Source organism: Pocillopora verrucosa, chromosome 2, assembly GCF_036669915.1.
Source record: "Pocillopora verrucosa isolate sample1 chromosome 2, ASM3666991v2, whole genome shotgun sequence".
NCBI lineage: Eukaryota > Metazoa > Cnidaria > Anthozoa > Scleractinia > Pocilloporidae > Pocillopora > Pocillopora verrucosa.
In genome coordinates, this window is record NC_089313.1 from 17244593 (window position 1) to 17266061 (window position 21469).

General features: G+C 36.2%; 2 protein-coding genes across 3 annotated transcripts; one reads left to right on the plus strand and one right to left on the minus strand.

The window, feature by feature from the left end:
* Positions 1-10880: 10880 nt before the first annotated feature.
* Positions 10881-13995, plus strand: LOC131792855 (ran-specific GTPase-activating protein-like). The gene is made up of 5 exons (XM_059110276.2): positions 10881-11011; positions 11097-11212; positions 11328-11485; positions 11998-12123; positions 12597-13995. The coding sequence occupies exons 1-5, from the start codon at positions 10997-10999 to the stop codon at positions 12878-12880; spliced, it is 699 nt and encodes a 232-aa protein (XP_058966259.2). The 5' UTR covers positions 10881-10996; the 3' UTR covers positions 12881-13995.
* A 266-nt stretch (positions 13996-14261) lies between these two features.
* LOC131792856 (developmentally-regulated GTP-binding protein 1-like) lies at positions 14262-21412 on the minus strand. Of its 2 annotated transcripts, XM_066162793.1 has the most exons (11): positions 21302-21412; positions 21106-21226; positions 20382-20426; positions 19666-19866; positions 19136-19235; positions 17733-17802; positions 17100-17230; positions 16753-16920; positions 16100-16222; positions 15851-15946; positions 14262-15675 (listed from the first exon to the last, which is right to left on the minus strand). In XM_066162793.1, the coding sequence occupies exons 1-11, from the start codon at positions 21338-21340 to the stop codon at positions 15669-15671; spliced, it is 1101 nt and encodes a 366-aa protein (XP_066018890.1). In that variant the 5' UTR covers positions 21341-21412; the 3' UTR covers positions 14262-15668. The 2 variants fall into 2 exon arrangements, with proteins under 2 accessions (XP_066018890.1, XP_058966260.2); XM_059110277.2 differs by lacking the exon at positions 14262-15675 and having other exon boundaries at positions 15847-15946.
* Positions 21413-21469: the final 57 nt, after the last annotated feature.

Genomic DNA, 21469 nt, shown 5'->3' on the forward strand with positions numbered 1-21469 from the left:
AAATACGATATTTTTTCACGTGTGTTTGATATCGCCAATCAGCTGCAGACACGTCACTCGCCTTTCGCACCACTTGGTCAGGTTGATGAATAAACGGCAAAGCCTTCACCTTCTCACTGCAGGGTCGTTTGTCAGAATTTTTTCGGACTATGGCTGTTAAAACACTAAAATATCCGTATCACTTACAGACAGACGCTAAAACTTTCCTAGAAAGAGGAAGAAAACTAATATACGAAAAGAAAAACCGAAAGTTACGTATTCAGTGGCTTTGGTAATGGCATTTCTCGCGGCTGAGATCGAAAATCGACAACCGGAAGATTTGCCACAGGCCTATTTTGGCCGTGTACCTGAAAGATTTCTTCTGTCGGTAAGGACAAAGTCAATAAACGAGAATTTTGTAAATTGAAAGTTACGCCCATTGTTGTTTTTGTAATCATGATGCAACGCATTTTTATTCGAGGATTATCGATTCTTTTATTTTCATTTCATTGGGCTTTTCTTGTCAGCAAAGCGCTATTGTGTTTATATGAGAGACACAACATTATTTATCATATAAAGTGCGCTCACTCGTGAGCTGTGTTTACTCGTGAGCGAGCGAGTTGAACGCTCGAAGAGAAATTCCATATCTGGGTGCGCTCGTGTATTGTTCTCTTTATAATTCAATCTTAGCGTCCATTACCTATTTAAACGAGATATCAAACTTCCAAGGGTTTATCCAAAATGTAGGTTCCGTTGAAACTTTACAGAAACCGGAACTGTTGTTAATTGATTTAAGTTATTTATACTCCCAATATTCCGCTCTGAAAAGATATCAATTTACTGTAGCGTTTACAGCAAAAGGTAAAATTGAAATCTGATTTTACTCATGCACCTTTACTTTAATCGTTAATTAATCCTAAAATAACCATCATAGCTTGCGTATCTATTTTCTTCCCAGCGCAAAAACGGTTTTAAATGAAAATAGGAAGACGATCAATTTTTTGCCCTTGGCCGTTAATGTCATGCTTAACCACTCTGTTCCTCCGCAGTTTTAGCCTTAGGGCGTGAGACTCATAAGCTCTCACACAGACTTCCCCAAATATTAAACCAATGAGGTGGGTGTCCACCTACCCCAGGAATAACTTGCATCTCATATCAAACACGAAAATGTTCAATCTGAACTATGAAATAAAGTTCAATTCTAAGGCTTTGCCCATGGTCGCTTCAGGCGCAAATTTAAAAAAAATTATCCATTTGTTTTTGAACTTGTAGAGAACGTTGACCCACGTACATATCATCTGAAGCCCCCTTAAAAACCGCCATCTTCGTAGTCTAACCACAAATACATTCATTATTTTCAAATCACGGACGAATGTTCGTTGCATCACTTCGGGTTTCTTTTTTCGCTTACTTAATCAGAGAGATAATTTAGGGGTTTTAAATGGAATTTCAGGCTGAGAATGAAGTGGGAGGGAAATACACCAAGATAACAACTGTACTTCGTCGGAGGCGCTAACTAGCTATCATAATCAATAAGCAAAGTCAAGGTGAATCGCCCTTTCCTTGCTTAGTTATCGGAAGTCAAATTTATCAGATCCAATGAGAGAAACAGATTTTTATAAATGCCAATTGATAAAACAAAACTTCGTTTAAGTAGCTACTCTGAAGATTCTTTACTCTTTACATCATAAGAAAATAGATCTTTCACCTGGCTGGGTTCGATATGTTGAGCAAAATCAAGTTTTATTTCTCAAAAACAAGTTTGAGAGTTGTCTTTCTCTCCCATGCAAACTTGTGGTACTTTGCCATATAATTAAACAAAGCAATGAAACCAGTTTTTTACTTTAAGTTTTATGAATGAAAATATGACCAGGAAAGAAAAAATTAAAAAAAAGAATTTGTTAGAATATTAAATTGATTAAAGTTTGAGAATTTCCAAGCTCAGTTTTACCAATAGCTATATGCTTCGTTGTTAAAAAACAATAGAAGCTTTGTCACACAAAAAAGGACCTTCCATCTGAATTTGAACCATCATGTTTTGTTTCTTTTTGTAAAAAAAATCCCCAATATGAATTAAATTATGATTAAAATCATCATTATCCTTTTTATAATTATTATTCGGATACTATTTGGATGATGCAGGTTGTTTACAATGATGTTTTATTTTCCATGATAAAACTGAGGCATCACGGTCCCACTCTCCCAACTCATCCCTTCAAAATACTACTCTTTGGGCTATTGAAAGCTCATTTTGAAAATTTGGAAAATGAAATGTAGAAATCAAGATCTTAGAAAAACTACTGCTAATTTTCGGTAGCTATGATCTTTTTCAAGTTAATTAAACGATAACAAGAAGGGCCATAAGCTATCAGGGTCAGATTCGTTGAGGTAATTTGGATCCAATTCTTGCACGGTTTCTCGCGCTTTTCTGATTAATGCTGGTTAAGATGTAAATTAATAAGAATATTGGAAAGATTGGTAGCAAAGTCGGATATCCGTTTAAATGGGACTATTTATCAGGCGGTTAAATACATCTTTGACTGTGGTATTCTCGGGCTCAAGCCTAAAAGGCTTGTCACCTTTGCTCCTAATACAGCGATATTTATGAGGACACTAGTTTTTGCATTTTAGATTCCAGAATAGCAGAGTACCAAGTGACACAAGATGAAAATGGGTTTCTAGATACCTGATAATGTTTCTGCATAACTTTTCTTAGAAGAGCGGAATGTTTTGCGCAATCGTCTTCAAAAAACAAACACCTGCTTTCAATCTCTTACGCTTTTCTTTTGAATTAATTGACATAATCCGTCGATCGTTTTCATCCTTGTTTTCTTTTTATTTTCCACTCAACAACTATTTTATTTTAGGGATTATTCACAACCTCTTGAACCATGAATTATTCTTCCATCGACCTTTTCTGAACTACAATTTTGGACTTTCCGATTTTTAAAGCAGGAAATTCCATCGAGTTGAGCTAAACTGATTTTCTCCGCCTGTACTAATGTAAAGCAAAGCAAACGTTGTCTTGTTATGACTATGTAGAAGTACTTTTTAAAAATTGTCTCATAATTTTTCGCCTATTAGTTCGCGTCTGAAGCCTTACTCATTGAAATGTCTTCACAATATCATACTGTAGAGTGGGTTGTTTGTAATCTTACCCTACTTGAAAAACTGGAAACTGGCTATGGGCAATAAATATTAATTAAAATTTTAGTATCTAGTTTGAAAAGGTTTACGTTACCTTTTTTCCAAATAAGAGGACAAAACCAGAATTATTTGCGATCGGCTACTTCCAAAACACCCTAATCTCCATTCTCAGTTTGTACCTCCGGCGATTCGCGTCGCATCTTATATGTGTTTCAAAATCAACCACCCTCACCTAAAAAAATATTTCAAACCAAGATTTCGCCTCATCCTATCAGAAAAGGTCAATTTTAATCAAATTTAAGCCTTATGACCAAGAAAATGAAATATTGTAACCACTGTGTTTACCATCCTTTTAACATCGATTCGATCTAAACAAGACAACTGAAATATTGAGACGAATATCCAACAATCTGACTACAAAGTAATTTTGTTTTTCTGTTCCATATCAACAAAAAATGTAGTCTTTCTAGGAATAGCTTTCCAATTTTTCCACACAATAGAGCGTATTACTTAGTTAACTCAGCATTTTTGTGTCGTTGTAACTTTCATTACGTTCTTTTTATTTTCAAATCTAATGTAAGCCACAGAACAATGTGCAGAAGATGTGTTCAAAATGGTTATTTTTCTGACGAATCAGAGTAATAATTCATGTAATATTGACTCAAGGCACTGAAAATTGAGGATAACTGAGCGAGGAGTGTTGCGAGATATGTTGTGGACCGGAGGCGTATATTTTAAAATTGTAAAAAGATGAAAAAGATAGCCAAAATGGTATCAGATTATTATATTGGGAGAGTATAACGACGCGACACTAGTTAGTGGAAATACAAACAAACAGAACACCGCGTCAAACGATAACTTCTTCGTATTGCTGCGTTAATCGGAGACACTAAAGAAAACAATAACCTCGAAGGTCTCTTATTCGATTTTCCGTGAGTCGGAGATTCTTTATGATTCCACCGCATTTTATTGCGGTTTTATTAACTCGCGAACATTTTCAGCAGGTTTGGCCAGCTTTCTATTTAGATTAACACGATAAAGGAGCACTGATCCATACCTTGATGTCATGGTTGACTCGTAATGTCGTACGACGGAATCAAACTGACGGGTATGATCACAGACGGCCAAGATTAAAAGGGAAGACCCTTTTTTCAAATGTACCCCCGAAGCTAGAGGTGAAGCCAACAAAATTCCCCTGCATGGATCAAAATTAACCCCCTCCCTCGCCAGATGGGAAGTCAAAGGCGCATTGTTTTAATTACTCAATCAGAGAACGCATTCAAAAGTGAATTTTAAATCACACCAAAACTCCATTTTCCGGCTGAATAATTCAACCGAAACAAATATTTAGCCATTTCAAGGCCTGCCAAAATTGTTCCACGCGAGAGGGGTTCTTGCAATATCCAAAACATTCAAGGATATCAGGGGTCAAAAGATAATGCAGAAAACGATTTTAATCTGCAATGAAACATTGTATTCATATTACATATTCTCAGAGCTAACATACAACAAATGGTACCAAAAAGAGCCAATACTGCACAACACTGCAAATTGAGTACCAGATTTTGAATTATCTATCTTCAACAGAGGACAACGAAAAAATGCAGAAAAAACCGAACTAAAAGGCAAGATTTCTAAACACTCTCTGAGAGTGATGGGTCATAGACATTACAATAGCAAGAAACTCACAAAATCATTGAGTGCAGTTGCTGATTTCCGTGAGATATCAACATAATTAATTCTTTCTCTAGATTCCGAGTGTGCTAAATACATTCAGTCACGCGAATTTAGCAAAACTCTATAACTTAATGTTTCCTCCAGGTTTTCATAGGTAAATATTGCTTTTGTCATCTTAACTTTATTGAGACAGGAATCACGAAAAAGGAAAGGAAAAATGAAACGCTAATGTCAAGTCAATCAACCACTGTTTACTCTCTAGGGTTTCATTGAAATATCAAGTTCTAATAGTAGTGAATGTCCTAAATTTGATACACACTCTCGCAGTGTAAGTAAATACCGAGAACGGCGGTCCCTCGAAAGAAAGTTAATTTGATACAGAATGAGTCGCTTGGACCCTAAGTACAGATTAGTCATACCTCGAGGTACAAACTGACACAGGTAACAGTTATCGTGCAAGATTTATCGCAACACACTTATTTCAAGTATTATTATCTCTTGATCGATAGTTATTGTGGTCTGAATAAGGTTGTCTTGTTAAAAAAAAGAACAGATTATGCAGATTTGTTGTGGCTTTTAATTCATTAAATTAATCATTAAGTGAAAAAGAAATAAGGACATGCCTGTCTTTGGATAGAATATCTTACTTTACATTTAAGGAAATTTGTCTACGTTTCAGCATTAATTTAACGATGGTTGAACATATTTATTTTATTTCAGGTTGGACAAAGCATAGTTAAGCTGATTAAATATGAACAGATCATCTTTCCTTAGATGTTATGCACACCAGCGAAAGTAAATGAAGAGAGTAGTCCGACTATCAACGTATCCTTATGCACGCCGGCGCAAAGCAAATTTTCATTAGCATATCGAGCTTACTTCAGTCCTTCGCCCGAAAAACTTTCATATAGCATATCGCGTTCTCTTTAGAAGCTTAAGGGAAATGTTCTGTGAGTTACTCTGAATCGTAACAACATCTTTAAACTAAAAGACCTAACTAAGCATATGGAGTGAAAAGAAAGTGAAAATAATTTTGTTGAGCCAATTTTCTGACACAATTGAAAAACAAACGACAAACTTAAGTGACACATACTACCTTTTTTGCGATAGCCATTGTGTAGTACACAGTAAAGCCACTCAAGGGGAGTAGGGTTAGGTATGAATAGATAGGTCCGATGACAGTGTATCACAAGAATAATCTTCCTGTTCAAACCTTGCTTCACAACATTAGCGTGAGGGTCATAAGTCACAAAGCAATTGCTCTCTCTCTGTTTCCGTTGCGCTATACATGCCTGCAATGCTAAACACTACTATCTTTTTCTTGTCTTCGCGTTTTTACGTAGCTCTTATCAAGACCATAAATTTGAAAGAGGTGGAATAAAAAGCTCTAATCAAAGTTACCATGGACTTAATAAAGGTTATGTTACCAAAGTGTTCTTACGTTTGATATTAGTTGTTACATTTCAACTTTGCTTATGAGTGCGTGAAACAAGGTTATAATCACAAAGACCCCTCAAGATGTTGGAATAAGGTTGAAGCTCCCAGAGCAGATATTGTTAATCCACACAACGATAATTAATCACTTTATACACCGAATATTTCATTATTCCTCAACCATATAAATAAACATCCAAAAAAACGTATTCTTGGCCATCAAAAACTCGTTTCACTGATGAATTTTGCCCATAACCTTGCTCACAAGCAGTTCATTGTTACTAACAAAATCCTGTTCTTATTACGTCCATAGTTAAATCCTTCACTCGACAATCGTGCTCTTACCTGACAACGCAAGTTAAATCTCCTAGTTTCTGAAGTTGTCCTTTAAGACCCTCAGGACGGCTCATCAAACACAGTGGGGTGGGTAGCTGTCGACAAATCCACTACTATTAGTCCATGCGGTAACACCTTTAAGAATAACGAATGTTGAGTCTGTTTCAATTAATCTAACTCCTGGTAGAAATTAGATGCGTGACTTGGGCAAACGAGCATTTCAAGAGTTCTTTCACTTGACTTATCTCAATGTTTACGAGTGATCGTAGATAAAAATATTGTTATCAGTTCAATAAGAGTTGATCTGAGTCGATCTTATTCTTTTCACATTTAATCATTCCAGCTGAGATTCTGGCACTTTTTATTGTCCCTTGCCTCGGTTTAATTCGATATTTAGATCAAATGCAAAATTAAGTCTAGGATTAAAAGCAGACAGTTAAGAGGTACAGCAGACAGACAGTTTGGTTTCGACAATGGAAATCGATAGTGTTTATTCTCTAAAGTAAACGTTTTTATTATTAACAAAAACCTGATAACTTATTTTAACAGGAATCAGTGAACATCATCCAACAATAATGAATTTCTTAACGGAAGTTTCTTACTAGCCTCCTGCCAGTTGGATTTCTTAGCTTTGTGGCGTAAATATTTAAGCTATGTTATTTTAACGTCTCTGGGCAGCCAAGTAAACACTTAGAGGTTCAAACGTAAGCGAAACAAGACGAGATGGGTCATTTTATAATGATGTGCGTCTTCTGTTTTGTACGTCTTTATTTTGCTAATAGCCTAAATACTATTAAAATTGAACTGTAACCAGGATATGACATAGTGAAAAAGGTAAAAAAACGTTCTCTGGTTAAAAAGGTTTTAAAATATGAGCTTTCGGCTATTATACTATAGCCTTTAACGAATGTAGAAAATATAAGCGCGTGAATAGAAATATATACAGGGGAGGGTGTGAAAAAATTAAAAACTAAAAAATACAATAGAAGTGTGAAAAGCTAAGAAATGGACAATATAACAAATTCAAATTACAATAAGATAGAATATTGTCTTGGTAACGGTTTAGAGTTATTGTCTGCGCTGACAGTTTTTGCGGTATGCCAAGATTCTAGTGTTTTTCGAACGCGGTAATTGCCTTTGTCTATCACGGTAGCGCCATCAAAGTCAATCGCGTGATTGTTTTCCCACGCATGGTTGGCAATGTTCGAGCCACTCGAATTAAGGCTTCGGTAACGTGGCCAGTAAAAGACGCGAGACTGGCCACGTTACCGAAGCCTTAAAAGCTAATGGCTACTCATCAATAGTTATTTCCAACATTTTAAAAAAGAAGTCAGCTCCGACAACTCCTCCACCAGAAAAGTTAGAGTCCATGTTCTTCAAATGGGCCGATCCATCAGACACATCTCTGGGTTTCGCTTGTCTTCCCTACATCAGCGGCCTGACTGAGCCCCTTACCAGATTACTTCGTAAAAATGACATTCGTGTGGTTAGCAAACCAGCTAAAACCCTGCAACAAGAATTTCCGTCACCTAAGTTCAGGCAGCCCTTAGATCTACAATGCAATGTTGTCTTCAAAATTCCGTGCTCTGACTGCTGTTGGAGTTATGTAGGAGAAACTGGCAGATGCTTTAAAACCCGAAGAAAGGAACATCAACGAAATCTTAAAAACTATACGAGTGGCTCGAACATTACCAACCATGCGTGGGAAAACAATCACGCGATTGACTTTGATGGCGCTACCGTGATAGACAAAGGCAATTACCGCCTTCGAAAAACACTAGAATCTTGGCATACCGCAAAAACTGTCGGCGCAGACAATAACTCTAAACCGTTACCAAGACAATATTCTATCTTATTGTAATTTGAATTTGTTCTATTGTCCATTTCTTAGCTTTTCACACTTCTATTGTATTTTTTAGTTTTTAATTTTTTCACACCCTCCCCTGTATATATTTCTATTCACGCGCTTATATTTTCTACATTCGTTAAAGGCTATAGTATAATAGCCGAAAGCTCATATTTTAAAACCTTTTTAACCAGAGAACGTTTTTTACCTTTTTCACTAAGCCTAAATACTATTCCAAGCCATAAACATAACCTGACCTGAATGTATATCCTGTAATTAGGTAAACTGGTGCAAGGGAATCTAAACGAGTGGTAATTCACTAATCCCCCGTGAGTGCTTCATCACTCCTGAGGGTGAACTCTTCAAAAACCTTTGTGTTACATGAATTAGTGACTAATAAATACCTGCTGAAGCTACTTACGAAATTATTGTTTCCGATGAAATGTTTTAGTCAACAAGCTAAAATGCCAATTGTCAAATGTTGGGTATTTGACTTTACAAAGAAATACATCACTTTTGCCAAGGATTAGGCGGGTAACAAAGAAAGGTTGAAAGAAGACATTTTGCTTACATTCCTTCCTTGCCACGTTGAACTCGCGATCTGCAAGATAGTTGTTTGTCACATTTCTGCGTAGTTTTGGACTCTTTCCGGATCATCATGATGGTGCCGCTTAGCAGTTTCATATTTGCATGATCTTGCACTCAATAGTCTTTACTCCTAGTGTTAAGGGCATAAAAAAAATTCTTTTGTTTTCAAGTTAAGTAAGTTCAAGAAGAAGGTAAACATTGGCAAAGTTGTGGGATTCTGATGTAGTTTTGTTTTCCTTTTCCTAGTAGATTTGCTTCGGGCCTTTTATTAGACTTCTAAAAAAGGAACCGTTTCTTTGTCAACGTGCAATCATAGTGTCAAATAACGAAGGTATCATGCTCAGCAATATTGCTTGGCACTATGAATCATTGATGCCGGGAGGTCGAAGGACGGTTCAAGAGTTTTAAGAAAACATTTAGGGCCGGTTATTTACACGAAGTCTAACCCAGGTTTTCAGGTTTTCTCCGTAAGAGGGTTAATTTAATTAGATAAATGTCCTTCCCCTGTTAGCTTTCGGCCCTCTTTATACTGTTCACAAAAATGAATGTTCAGATAAAGGTTCAATTAAATTGAGGATTGTTTAGGACGCGGTTTGTCACACAACGGCTGAACTTGGTTTAAATAACCAGACCTTAGTTTGTAGGACCAAAGACAAGGGTTTCAATAAAAGCAGGTTACTAGCGGCCTACCTCCGCCTATTGAGACCTATTACCGCTGATTGTTCAGCCTACAAGCAGGCTATTGTGTTTGGTTTTTTGCTTACGGCCCCTTTTTAGGGCGGAAGTAAGCACGAGCCGAAGGGGAGCAAGAAGGGAGAGTCACGTGTGAGAGGTGTGCGCTTCCCCTGGCACTCGCCTCAGTTCGCCTAAATACGGATGCGAAAAAAAGCGAAGGATGCCTCTTTTGCAATCTGACTCTTTTTTCCTCTATAGTCATGACACCTTTCTAAGAATCATAATTCTGATAATGGCAATATCCGTGACCCCTTCACCAGTAAATGAAGGCTTTATTTTCTCCTGGCCTGTCTAATTACAGTGCATTTACAGAATCGATTATTAATAAAAAAATTTTTCTATTGATCAACTCTCACATAATTGGTGCAATCTTTTGGGGACAGGGCAGTCTTGATGGGCTGGGGTCCTGGTGAAATAAGAGGTTAAATATCATATTACATTTTCTTCTCTGGCCGATGGATTCGTGGCAAAAAAAATACGTTTGCCTCCCAAGCGTATCAAATGATACATAAATGCCGAGTTTAATTCTCAAATCAGTCCTCATGGTGTATATGGCAGCATTCGGTTGGTAACCATTGATCACGTTTGGTGCCTTTTGAGATAAAATACCCGCTATTTTGATTCTTATTAGTTGAGTAAATGTCAGTCAATTCTAAACGCGACGCAGCGATCAGCAAAACGACGCGTGCTTGAATGATTTTACCAGACCGAGGGAGACCAATGTTATCGAATGTATAGACGCCATCTTGTTTTGGAATAACAACACGTATAAATTTTGCTAGATTTTTTTTGAAGATATTTCAGGAATGTATCGTCTTTAAAGATTAAAATATCAATACTTACACTAACGCTCACGAGCTGGTGGTAAACAGTTAGGCCAAAACATTAGTATCATCCTAGAACTCGAAGTACACTGAGGTGACCAGAGTTTGAGACCGTCCACAGCCTGTGAACGCGAAAGTATTTCCGGTTATCGCCTATCTCTTCCCGAAAGAAAGCCATCAGAATCCATTAAAGCGAAACTACTACGTGCATTTAAACATGGCCGATGCGCCGACGTGAATAAATTTCCCGCCAATTTGATAATCTGAGCCCACGATATAACCCCACTGACTAAGGGATGCGCAATCACTTATGCGTCGTACATCATTGCGCAACGTTTGAAGCGCGAAATAATTTTTCTTCTTGCCTCATTTGAAAACCGGCCTGGGAAATCCTGTTATATCTTGTTCATCTTATCGTCAAAAGTACACAATGAGCAATGAAAAGGTAGCTTATTTATTTTTCCATGTTTCTGCGTGTCTATTATCATTAATGAAAGCGTTAATAATCTTCTAATGTAATTGCTTGAAAGACATCTGACGAAGCTCCCGCAAGTCCTGACGTTCATTTTGAACCGATCGTCAACCTTCCCAAGATAGATGTCAATTTCAAAGCACTGGAAGAAAACGAAGAATTGCTCTTGAAACTGTAAGTCGCTGCGAATCGCAAATTTTCGTACCAGATTGTCAGCTAGATTCGTAAATGGTCGATCGGCATACATGCTCGCTGATTTTGCCGTAATTTTCCTTTTCCCTGTATACAGACGTGCGAAGCTGTACCGATTCGAAACCAGCGGTGAGGAAAACGAATGGAAAGAGAGAGGAGTCGGTGAAATAAAGATTTTGAAAAATAGTGATAAGGGAACATACAGAGTTCTCATGAGACGAGACAAGACGTTCAAAATATGTGCAAATCATTACAGTGAGTATGATTTCGACGCCATTAACGGTTAAAATTACTCTGTACGGTTACACAAGTATTGAAACTGTCGTCATGGTAAATTAAAAGAGTTTAAATAGTCAATTTAGAACAATTAAGCCAGACTAATTTTTTCTGACTCAAAATCAGAAAGGGAGAGAGAGTGCATTTTGCTGTCTGAAAAGTAACGAATACACATTTCAATTTTCACGAGGAATCAATTCATTACTTGCTAATGAACTCAGTCAATAGTCAATTCAAATTTCTGTGCTGTTTGTTATCAATTAAGGGGCACCTGACCAATGAGCAGGCTCTCTTTTTGCATAGGTGTTATTTCAACAATTAAGCTTTGTAAAGTGAATGTTAAGTTTCGTTTTTATAAACAATCCTTGACATCAAATGAATACGTTTTAGCATAACAAGTCAATTGATTATCAGATAAAAAATGTATTTTCTGGGTCTCTCATCAATGTACTCCAGCTTACCTGTTGAATGCTTATTTTTTTCTAATTTAGTTTCTAAAGATATGGAATTAAGGCCAAACTGTGGTAGTGACAGAGCTTGGGTTTGGACAGCACCAGACTTTGCTGATGAAGAAATTAAAACGGAAACTCTGGCTATAAGATTTGCCAATGCAGAAAGTGAGTATTTATATCAGTTAAATATTCCTGTTTAGATAACAGTTACCTGTTTAATTGTGATATTCCAGAAGCAATCATATCCCTACGTAAAGGTATGTGCTCAGGTTTGAACACCCCATTCCTGTTTGGTTTGTTGTGAAAAAAAGAAAAAAATAGATTCTGAGCATCTCCATGGCAGGGTTGTAGCTAAGAAATTAGGTTGCCTGCTGAAATTTTAAGTGAGGCTACTTAAAGATAGCATTCATTATCAAACAATTTTAAGGGGGATAACCTTGGGACTGCCATTAGTGGTTTACCAAGCAATTTCAGGTCAGAAATCCAGCTGGTGAATGCTGCTTTTCCATCAGCCAGTGTGTAGAAACAATCCCACATGGTCAAAGGGGTTAAGGCAATTCTATAATTTTTTAATGAGGTCAAAGGTGTAATTTCTCATTTTCTACCTTTTCATTCGGTGAAATATTTTAATCACACAGATGCTAAGAAGTTTAAAGAAGAGTTTGTCAAGGCCAGGGATGATATTTCAACGAGCAAAACAACTAATCCACAAGAAAGTAACAAGTTAGCACAAGAACTGGAAGGACTCAGTGTCAAGGAAAATGATGATGACGAAGACAAAGAAAATAAATCAGAAAACACAGACAATGAAACAGAGAGCAAGACTAGTGAAACTAAGGAAGCAAAAGAATCAACAAGTACAGTTACTGATGATGATAAAATCAAAGACCAAGAAACCACAGAAGATACACCTGAAAAGTAAAGCTTAGAACTGTTCAAGAGCGGATAATGTAGAATATAATGATGCCTTGCAACTTGCAAATTTTCCTATGCTGCTGAAAACGTAGAAGATATCTTTAGGGATACTTCATATTAAGTGTTAATTTCCTTCTCTATGGAGTAATATTTTGATTATCAACTGTAAAATCTGCCCAAATTTGCAAAAAATATTCCAGTTTGCAGCATTCTTAGCCTCTTTTTTCATGGCTCCACTTATTTGATTATCTAAGAAATCTCAAATACTTTTATGAAACAAGCTTTAGGGCAAAATTAACTCATACTGGTGCAATTAGACCCAAGGGGCATGCAATGTAAGATTATTTTTGTTTTCTTTAAGGACAGAATTGAAGTCTTTTTCTTCTCATTTTGAATCCTCTTTAGTGTTCACATTGCAACTCTTTTCACTTAGCTCATTTACTAAGAAACTAAGTAGTCCAGTCACACAAATTGAGCTAAGAATTACATCAACATTCTTCACTGTATTTGCTTGCTTTTGAATTTCTCCCCTTGTGCTTATGGATGCAATTATGGTCAGCTGTAATCATTTTTCCCATATTATTAAGAAGGTAACTGTAAATAAATCTAACCCCTGGCATGTGAGCATTTCATCTTCAGTAATGCTGTCGAACTTTTAAGCCAAGTGGCCTTTACAATAACAGATTTTTTTAAAGTTAACATTAAACTAAAAATTATAACATCTTCCAAAGTTGCAACTAGAAAATGATACAACAAACAACCAGTCACTCTACAGAATTAGTTCAGATGTAACTTGTAAGTTTTTCTTCTTTTCTTTTTTCTCAAGCTCGTCAGATTTTCAAGGTATGTGTTTCCTACACGCCATAGGATTTCTTGTTCTGTGTTCTTTCATCCCATCTCTAGACAAAATTTCTTTGCTTTTGTAAGTCTTTTTTTAGGCATTTTCAATTTTTTTTGTAGAGATTAGATTAGGTTTCTTCTTTTCTGTTAGCAGTTAGTTTGCTGGGAAAATAGCATTATTTCTTGTCAACATGTTGAGCATGTTGAACATAAGTATTAGTTCCAGGTGATTTCTATTACAAACTTACAGTACTTAAATTTTAGCCTGTGTTTGACATAATATACTTTTAACACATTAATTACAAATGCAGTATAGTAATATTTATGTAATATAAGGAATAAAAATTGGTACATAAGTTTGCTGTACAAAGTTTATAACAAACACCAGAACACGCTGATGAAAATTATTACAATGTCCTCTAAAAAACATGCTGGTCTATCACAGGGTTGCCTGTGTATTTCATACCCAGTACCCCATTAGAGTGATGAATTTCTAATTTCTCCCAACAGTACTACCCCCAAATCAAGCATCTAGCTCATGAGAGTAAAGGAAATAATTGCAAACTCAAGAAGCTCTCGATTGTTGGACAATTATCTTTAAAAGTACTATATTAAATGTAAAGAGGATAGCATGAATAATTTGCATACTGGTTTCAGGGTGTTCAGGGGTAAGCATCCTGACAGTTCATCAGAGCCCATTTACACACTAGGATAGAGAGGCAATGCAAGAGAAAGGTGTGTGATGACTCATGGGAATAACATCTTTCTAAAAATAACTTGATTAACTGCAGCAAGCTCTTTCTTGAGATCCCAAGCCCTCAGTGGGAGTCAAGGACCCTTCACCTCTGTCATCTGTTACTGAATAGAGTTAAAAATCACTGGAAGACAACTTCTACTGAAAGGGGTTTTATATTGCACAAAAACCGCTCTGGGATTTTTCTCTCTTTCCTAAATGCTAAAGTTTGACAAGAACGGTTGATCTATTTACTGTATAGTTAGTAAATACAGTGAATGAATACTCTATTTTATAAAATGACTGTAAGTTTGTCTAAGACTAAATCTGAAAGTCTGTTGGTAACTTTCTTCACCTTCAGAGAAGTTGACAGCATGTTTTATTGATCTTTCTGTAACTTCAGGAGAAGCATTTGTGACCAGTAAGTGTCCTTTTAATGTTACTCACTAGACTCAACTTTAAAAAGTTGGTTTTTCTTCCATGTAAAATACGAAAGTTGAAAATGGGAAACTCTCCACCTGGCTTCTTTCTCTTGGCTTTGTTTTGTTTCAACAGAAATACCCACAGGACAAATATTAATGCTGACGGAGGTTATTGCGTGATAACTGTCCAATGATTTTTAGCCATGAAATGTAAAGTAGCTGATTAAATTTTGCAGAAATTCATTAGTGGGCTATAATTCATTATGTACTACACTGCCTTTGAGTGCTAGTTTGGAAAACAAATAGCATGATGGTAATTGTTAATGGAAGTTCACCAACATCTCAAGGCCAACAAAGGAGAAAGAACAACACATTCATCAAACACAACGACAGACTATCAACCATATTTCATGAAGATATTCATCTCATTTCAAATTTGGATCACAAACTTGACATAATGAAAATGTTACAGCTTTTTTCTGGTCTGCCAAACACAGGTAGCCAAATTTTCACCCTGCACTGCATATTTAGTCATTTTATATTTTTCTCTAACAAGAAAGTTGCAGCTTCAAGCAGTACTTATAAAGGAAGACTATGTAGTGAACAGAAACAACCACCATGTTCTCAGTTGACTAAGCATCATTTGATATCAATATCACCAGTTTGACTAATGATGATCAATTCATTCTGTCCACATAGACAAACATTTCAGCTCAAAAAATAGTTCCATCTAAAACGATGGGATCAAAAGGTGCTTTTCTCATCTCAGGACAGTTCATAGCAGGTTTTTCTTTTCATCATTACACTCTGTAGGGAAAAAAAGCCAAAATTAGAAGATGTAACTACTCGTAACCATAACCAGGTCAATCAAAAAATTCTATGCAGTATCATAACCATAACATTAACTGTAACTGAAACAGAAATCAGGGCAAATAAACTGACCTAGAATACAAAATCATATTAGTTTACCCGAGGCACTTACTTTTTTACTACTTGAACAACATCTTCATCATGCAATATATGCTCTTTACCAACTTTCTGTGGACTAAATTTCACAGATGAACCCCAAACTAACGCACTGCAAAAAAGGAAAAAGTAAACATTCAGCCATTCTAGTGTATGGAATAAATTTTAGAGAAATGATAACTACTGGTAAGTAATGACAGGCTCAGTGTTTGGATGAAAGCTTCATGCTGCATGCTTATATATTACAAGGAAAAGGAAGCCTTACTGTTTGAATTCTTTCATGATGCTCTTGTGTAAGTTGTTACAGAAGTCTTCGATAGATGACTGGCCATTTTTCAACACCACAGGGCTTTCATAATCTGGTAGCTGACCTTTAGGCTTTGTATATCTACCAGGAATAAGAAGGAAAACTTATTTACAAGTTCTGCACTCAAGCTGCTTCTGCTCCTACCCCCCTCCCCCCCTCCCACCCCCACCAATTGTAGCCACTGAGAGCTTGATTAGTAATGTATAGTTCACAAATTCAAATCCTTCATTCTACCACTAAATTGAATTGTTTCTCAAAAGCACCAAGTTAAACTGCTCCAATGCAATTTGAAAAAAGCCAACTGGTTTGTCACCTATCAGTTCAGAGTTAAACTCTTCAGAATTCATAGTTTCATCCATTAGATTATATGTATTAAGTGTTGCCAAAGAGCACAGAAAAAGAAAGGAGGGCTTTTTTTTTCCTTTTAAACATAAAGATATATTGACTTTTGCCATGACTCTGTGTTGATGTTTGCATTTGGTGACCCTGGTGGTTTACAAGACTTGTTTGAGAAGTCAACATCTAGTTCAGTTAAGTAGCTGTTCCAGCATTCTATAAAGAAGTACATTAATTGAAACATTGTTTCAAAAACTAACTCTAGTGCCACTCACATTCTTATAAGACTGAGGTATTCCCAAGTTTTTTCTAGCAAGTCATCAAAGTTCCACTTATGGTGAGCTGATAATGGAACTGCATGTGGTATGCGGTAGATCAAATCTAATTCTTCTATTGAAATTTGATCAATTTTGTTCAGAATATAGATGCAAGGAATGTAAACCCTGAAATTAAAAAAAGAAGAATCAGTAATTTAAATCAAACAATGTTAAAAAAAAAGTCCTCTTTTCACTACTGCTCTGAGTATAATAATCCAGGAAGGAACTTGATCTCTGTTTAATTAACAATAGAGAATAATAGTCATGTATAGAGATAAAGATTTTTAAGTTCTGTTTTCCTGTACCTGTTTCCTTCAATGACATCGATGAGATCATCTGCATTGGCATCATATCTCAGGGTTATGTCAGCATTAGCAATGCGGTATTCACTCAAGATGGATCTCACCGAATCAATGTCCAGCTCAGACTGGGTGCACTGTAATAGAGTTTAAAAATACCACTTCACATTTTTTTGGATTCAATGAGAGATCAAAACACAACATAAACACAGCAAAAGACTTTGTTTTAAATCCTCATCAGTGAGATTTTTCCATTCTCTTAACCCTTAAACCCCTTAGTGTGACTAGTATCTAGTTTCTCCTTACAATTTCACCCCTAAATCAAACATCAAGGTCAGGAGGATAAAGGGAATGATCACCAACTAAAGAAGCTCTTGATTATAAATTAAACAAATTCTTCATCTCAATACCTTAGAAATTGTACAGAGAACAGTATGGAGAATATGCATACTAGTATTAGGGTGCAAGGAGTTAATCATTTGTCCCCAATAAACTACTGACTTGCTATTCAAAAGAAAAAACCTAGACCTTATTGTGATTGCACCTTTTCCAAATTAGAGTATTTAAGATGTACATATAAGCCTTTCATTTCACTAAATTTCCCCTGTGGGATTATAAGTTTTGTGTCTCTATACATACTGTGGTTTGCAGGTTGATTCCACCCTTTTCTTTCTTTCTGAATGTTATGTTTGGTGGTTCCTTATTCAGCCTGCCCAAAACAAATAACACCAACTGAATAAGTTAATGATACCTGAACAACTGTTCCACTAACATGGCAATTAATAATACAACTATATTTTTTTAGGTATTAAAGTTAGGGGACCAGCTCTTTACTAGAAGAAAGAGAGGATTTCTCATAGAGAACCTGATCAAATCCCAAGAGATCAAATGACATCCTGAATTCTGTACTCAGTCACCCAAGGGGAATGGCAGGTGACTGCTTCATACAGATTGACCCCTTAATAAAGGTTCCACAGATTAGGGATATTAAATAAAACAATAGAAAGCACAGCTCCATGGCATAATTGAACACTTAATGAACAGAATCTCACTCAAAGATACAACTTACTTTAATTTTGGGAGAGAAACATGGATCAAAAATAACTTGAAAGATTATTCTTAATTTCATTGGAATGTTCCTGCTTTCAGTGACCACTCAATACAGGTGGAGGACAACAAAAAAAGGTTTTTAATGACTTAGTAAAGGGTGACTGCTACTGCTTAACAGATGTAACCACCCATCAGAAGTGAAAATTACAGTGATTAAGAGGAAACATATTTGGGACTTTATACAGGGTGACTGACCATTTTATACAGGGTGATTGACCGCTTTATACAGGGTGACTGACCGCTTTATACACGGTGACTGACTGCTTTATACAGGGTGACTGACCGCTTTATGCAGGGTGACTGACCACTTTATACAGGGTGACTTCTTGATACACTGCCACTTAACACAAGTTTGACTGTACTTCACTATTTTTTCACATAGACCTTTCTTTTTCCACTTGGTTCTAATTTATCTACTTTTAATTAATAATAGTAATAGCACTAAGTGGAGTCCAATTTGGTTTGTAATCATATGTGTGATTAACAAAATCGGATGACCATGAAGCTGGAGTCTTTATTTTTGTTTATTGCGTGTATGATTACAGGCAGAATTGGAGAACACAAAATCCTGTTACCAATTTATCAAAACTACAAGAAATTTGAGAGAGAAAGTAGACATCACTGATATGTTTTCATGAAAAACAACAACAACAATTATTCAGCAAAATGCACAACAACTTTGCCAGCACATGAAAGTACTGTCCACTTACACGGGTATGACATTACAACTGTCCTATTACACTGTTCAATTGCAAGTATGTGTGCACTGTGCTATTAGTACCCAAATCGGGCTGGTGATAACCATTCACATTCAAAAATTTCTTATAGTTTTGACTAATTGATAAAAGTTGTTGTTGCCTAAGAGCTGATGTCAAAGAGAGGTTTTATTCTATGGGCATAGGGGCTGGAAGTTTAATCACAACAATCTTTACCTTATACCAAATCCTTCCAATTCATGTTCAATGAGTCGCTTGTGTCCCAGGGGCTTTAGCACATCTAGTACTATAAAAATCAGGCTGCATGTCCTGGCAACTGCAAGAATAGTACCAACAGAAAAACTGGCATTACAACATCACATTTCTTAACCCAAATAATATGTAACATCACTCTGTCCAGACAACAAACAACAGCCACACCAATTTGTTAATTAATGTAAAACAGAATCCAGCTTTGTGTCTTTCCTTACATGTATATGTTCTTAATACACATTTACAGCATAGGAAAGATTTTCTCTGAGACTTTTGGTAAATTCAAATCTGATGACCAAATATCAGAGAAGTTTCCATCAAATAAAAGAGGGATATCAATAGAAAAATTTCTGTTATTTTGTTAACTATGTCTTCTCCAGGATTTATAGCTACTTAAATTTTGTTCACTCTTTACTTAAACCTACTTCACATTCTATCAAGAACCCTCATATCAATTGAAATAAAGTTGATCAATGCAGAACACATCACCACACCTGCGATAACTTGACGACCTCTTCCTTTGCCATCCTTAGCCCCCTCAATAATCCCTGGCAAATCAAGGAGTTGAATTTTAGCTCCTTTATACCGAATCACACCAGGAACAGTGGTAAGGGTGGTGAATTCATAAGCAGCAACTTCTGAGTAGACACCTGCCAGAGTGGTCAAAAGAGTTGACTTTCCAACAGATGGAAACCCTACAGAGGAAAAAATCCATCTCAATTTCAACAAACCAGAAACTCATTCTTGCTTTCTTTTCACCAATTTACATCAAAGTCCGAAAAAACAAGTCATCTCAGGTAAGCTTTGCCAAACAGCTGAAATGAAATAAAAATTTTAAACTTTTTGTGGGGTAACATTGCTAACATTTTTGAGGAAGAGGTATGCTACTAACACAATGTGGTTTTCAACTTTACTACCATTAAGTATCTGTAAAATTTTCAATATATCAAAATATGATTTTGGGAGTACAATTCTCTTTTATAAATTCTACAGTAATGGAAAATCTCCATCAAAATGCACTACAGAAAAGAGCACCAATTATTACTGTTGTGTTTCTTGTACATGTATTTTTTTAGCAGGCCTGCTTTCACTGAGGTCAGAAGGAGAAAATCACAGATACAATGTTTTGTTTCTGTATGATTAGCACTTCACAGAATGATCAACAATATTTATTTTTAATCAAGGTACCACAAAGGTACATGCAACTTACCAACAAAGCCAATTCTAGCATCACCAGTCTTTGCCACATCAAAACCTACAAAACCAGACATACTTTTTGTCCTACTAGTGTACTGTAAATAGTGAGAAATTCACACAAAATAAATTTAAACAAAATGAGTTCCAAATTGAGAGACAACCAGCAATTTAATATTTTTTTATAATAAAGTACACCCCAAATATTAACTAGAACTGTGCAGGTCATTCAGGGGTACTTTGTTTTCCTCTAGTGCATGTTTTTCTTTTCTTAAGGTGGTAACAAATATATTGAGATTTTCATACAACCCAATGCTATTCTTAAAAAACCCTTATTCCCAGCAGCAAACCACGGTTTTTGCTGTTGTTTTCTTTTATTGAATAAGTATGTCCGTGATAAAGTATGGGGTTACATGAAAATCTTGCCACATAATTATATAAATGGCAGCGTGGAATACGTAGGTGACAAAATCGTCGCTTTTGGACCGAAACAACAATCTGAGTCCTCAGAGAGAAACATCATGTTCCTCTTAAAACATTGTCACGACGCATTTTCTCTATACATCAATTTTAGCACTGTAACTCGATCAATCAACAGACAAGATAGGCTTTCTTCTGGTATATGAAATATTATTTAATATTTAAGGGTACCGGTGTTACCACGTAATTACCAAGAAATTTGCTACAACTCAAGAACAAACATCTTAACAGCTGTTTGAAATATTAAACGTAACACTAACCCTCTCCTGTTGCTCCCCCTCCGCCTTTTGGTGTGATGAGTTCCCTCCGTAATTTCGCTAATCGAGCTTTCAACAATCCAAGATGGTGGGCTGTTGCCTTGTTCTTCTGCGTTCGCGCCATCTGTAATTGACCAAAATATTCCATGAAATAACACCATCATGAAAAAGTTGGGGAGGAAATAAAACAAAGAAATACCTCATTTTCTATTTCGGCGATTTTTTCGAGGATACCCATGGCGAAAATGAGAGAATACACTCTTCCAAAATACTACAAGTCGATCGATACTTTACTTTTCGCACGTGAACTGTTCTCCGTACATGACCTAGGGAACAACCGCTGACTAGATAACCGTCAAATCTGAAA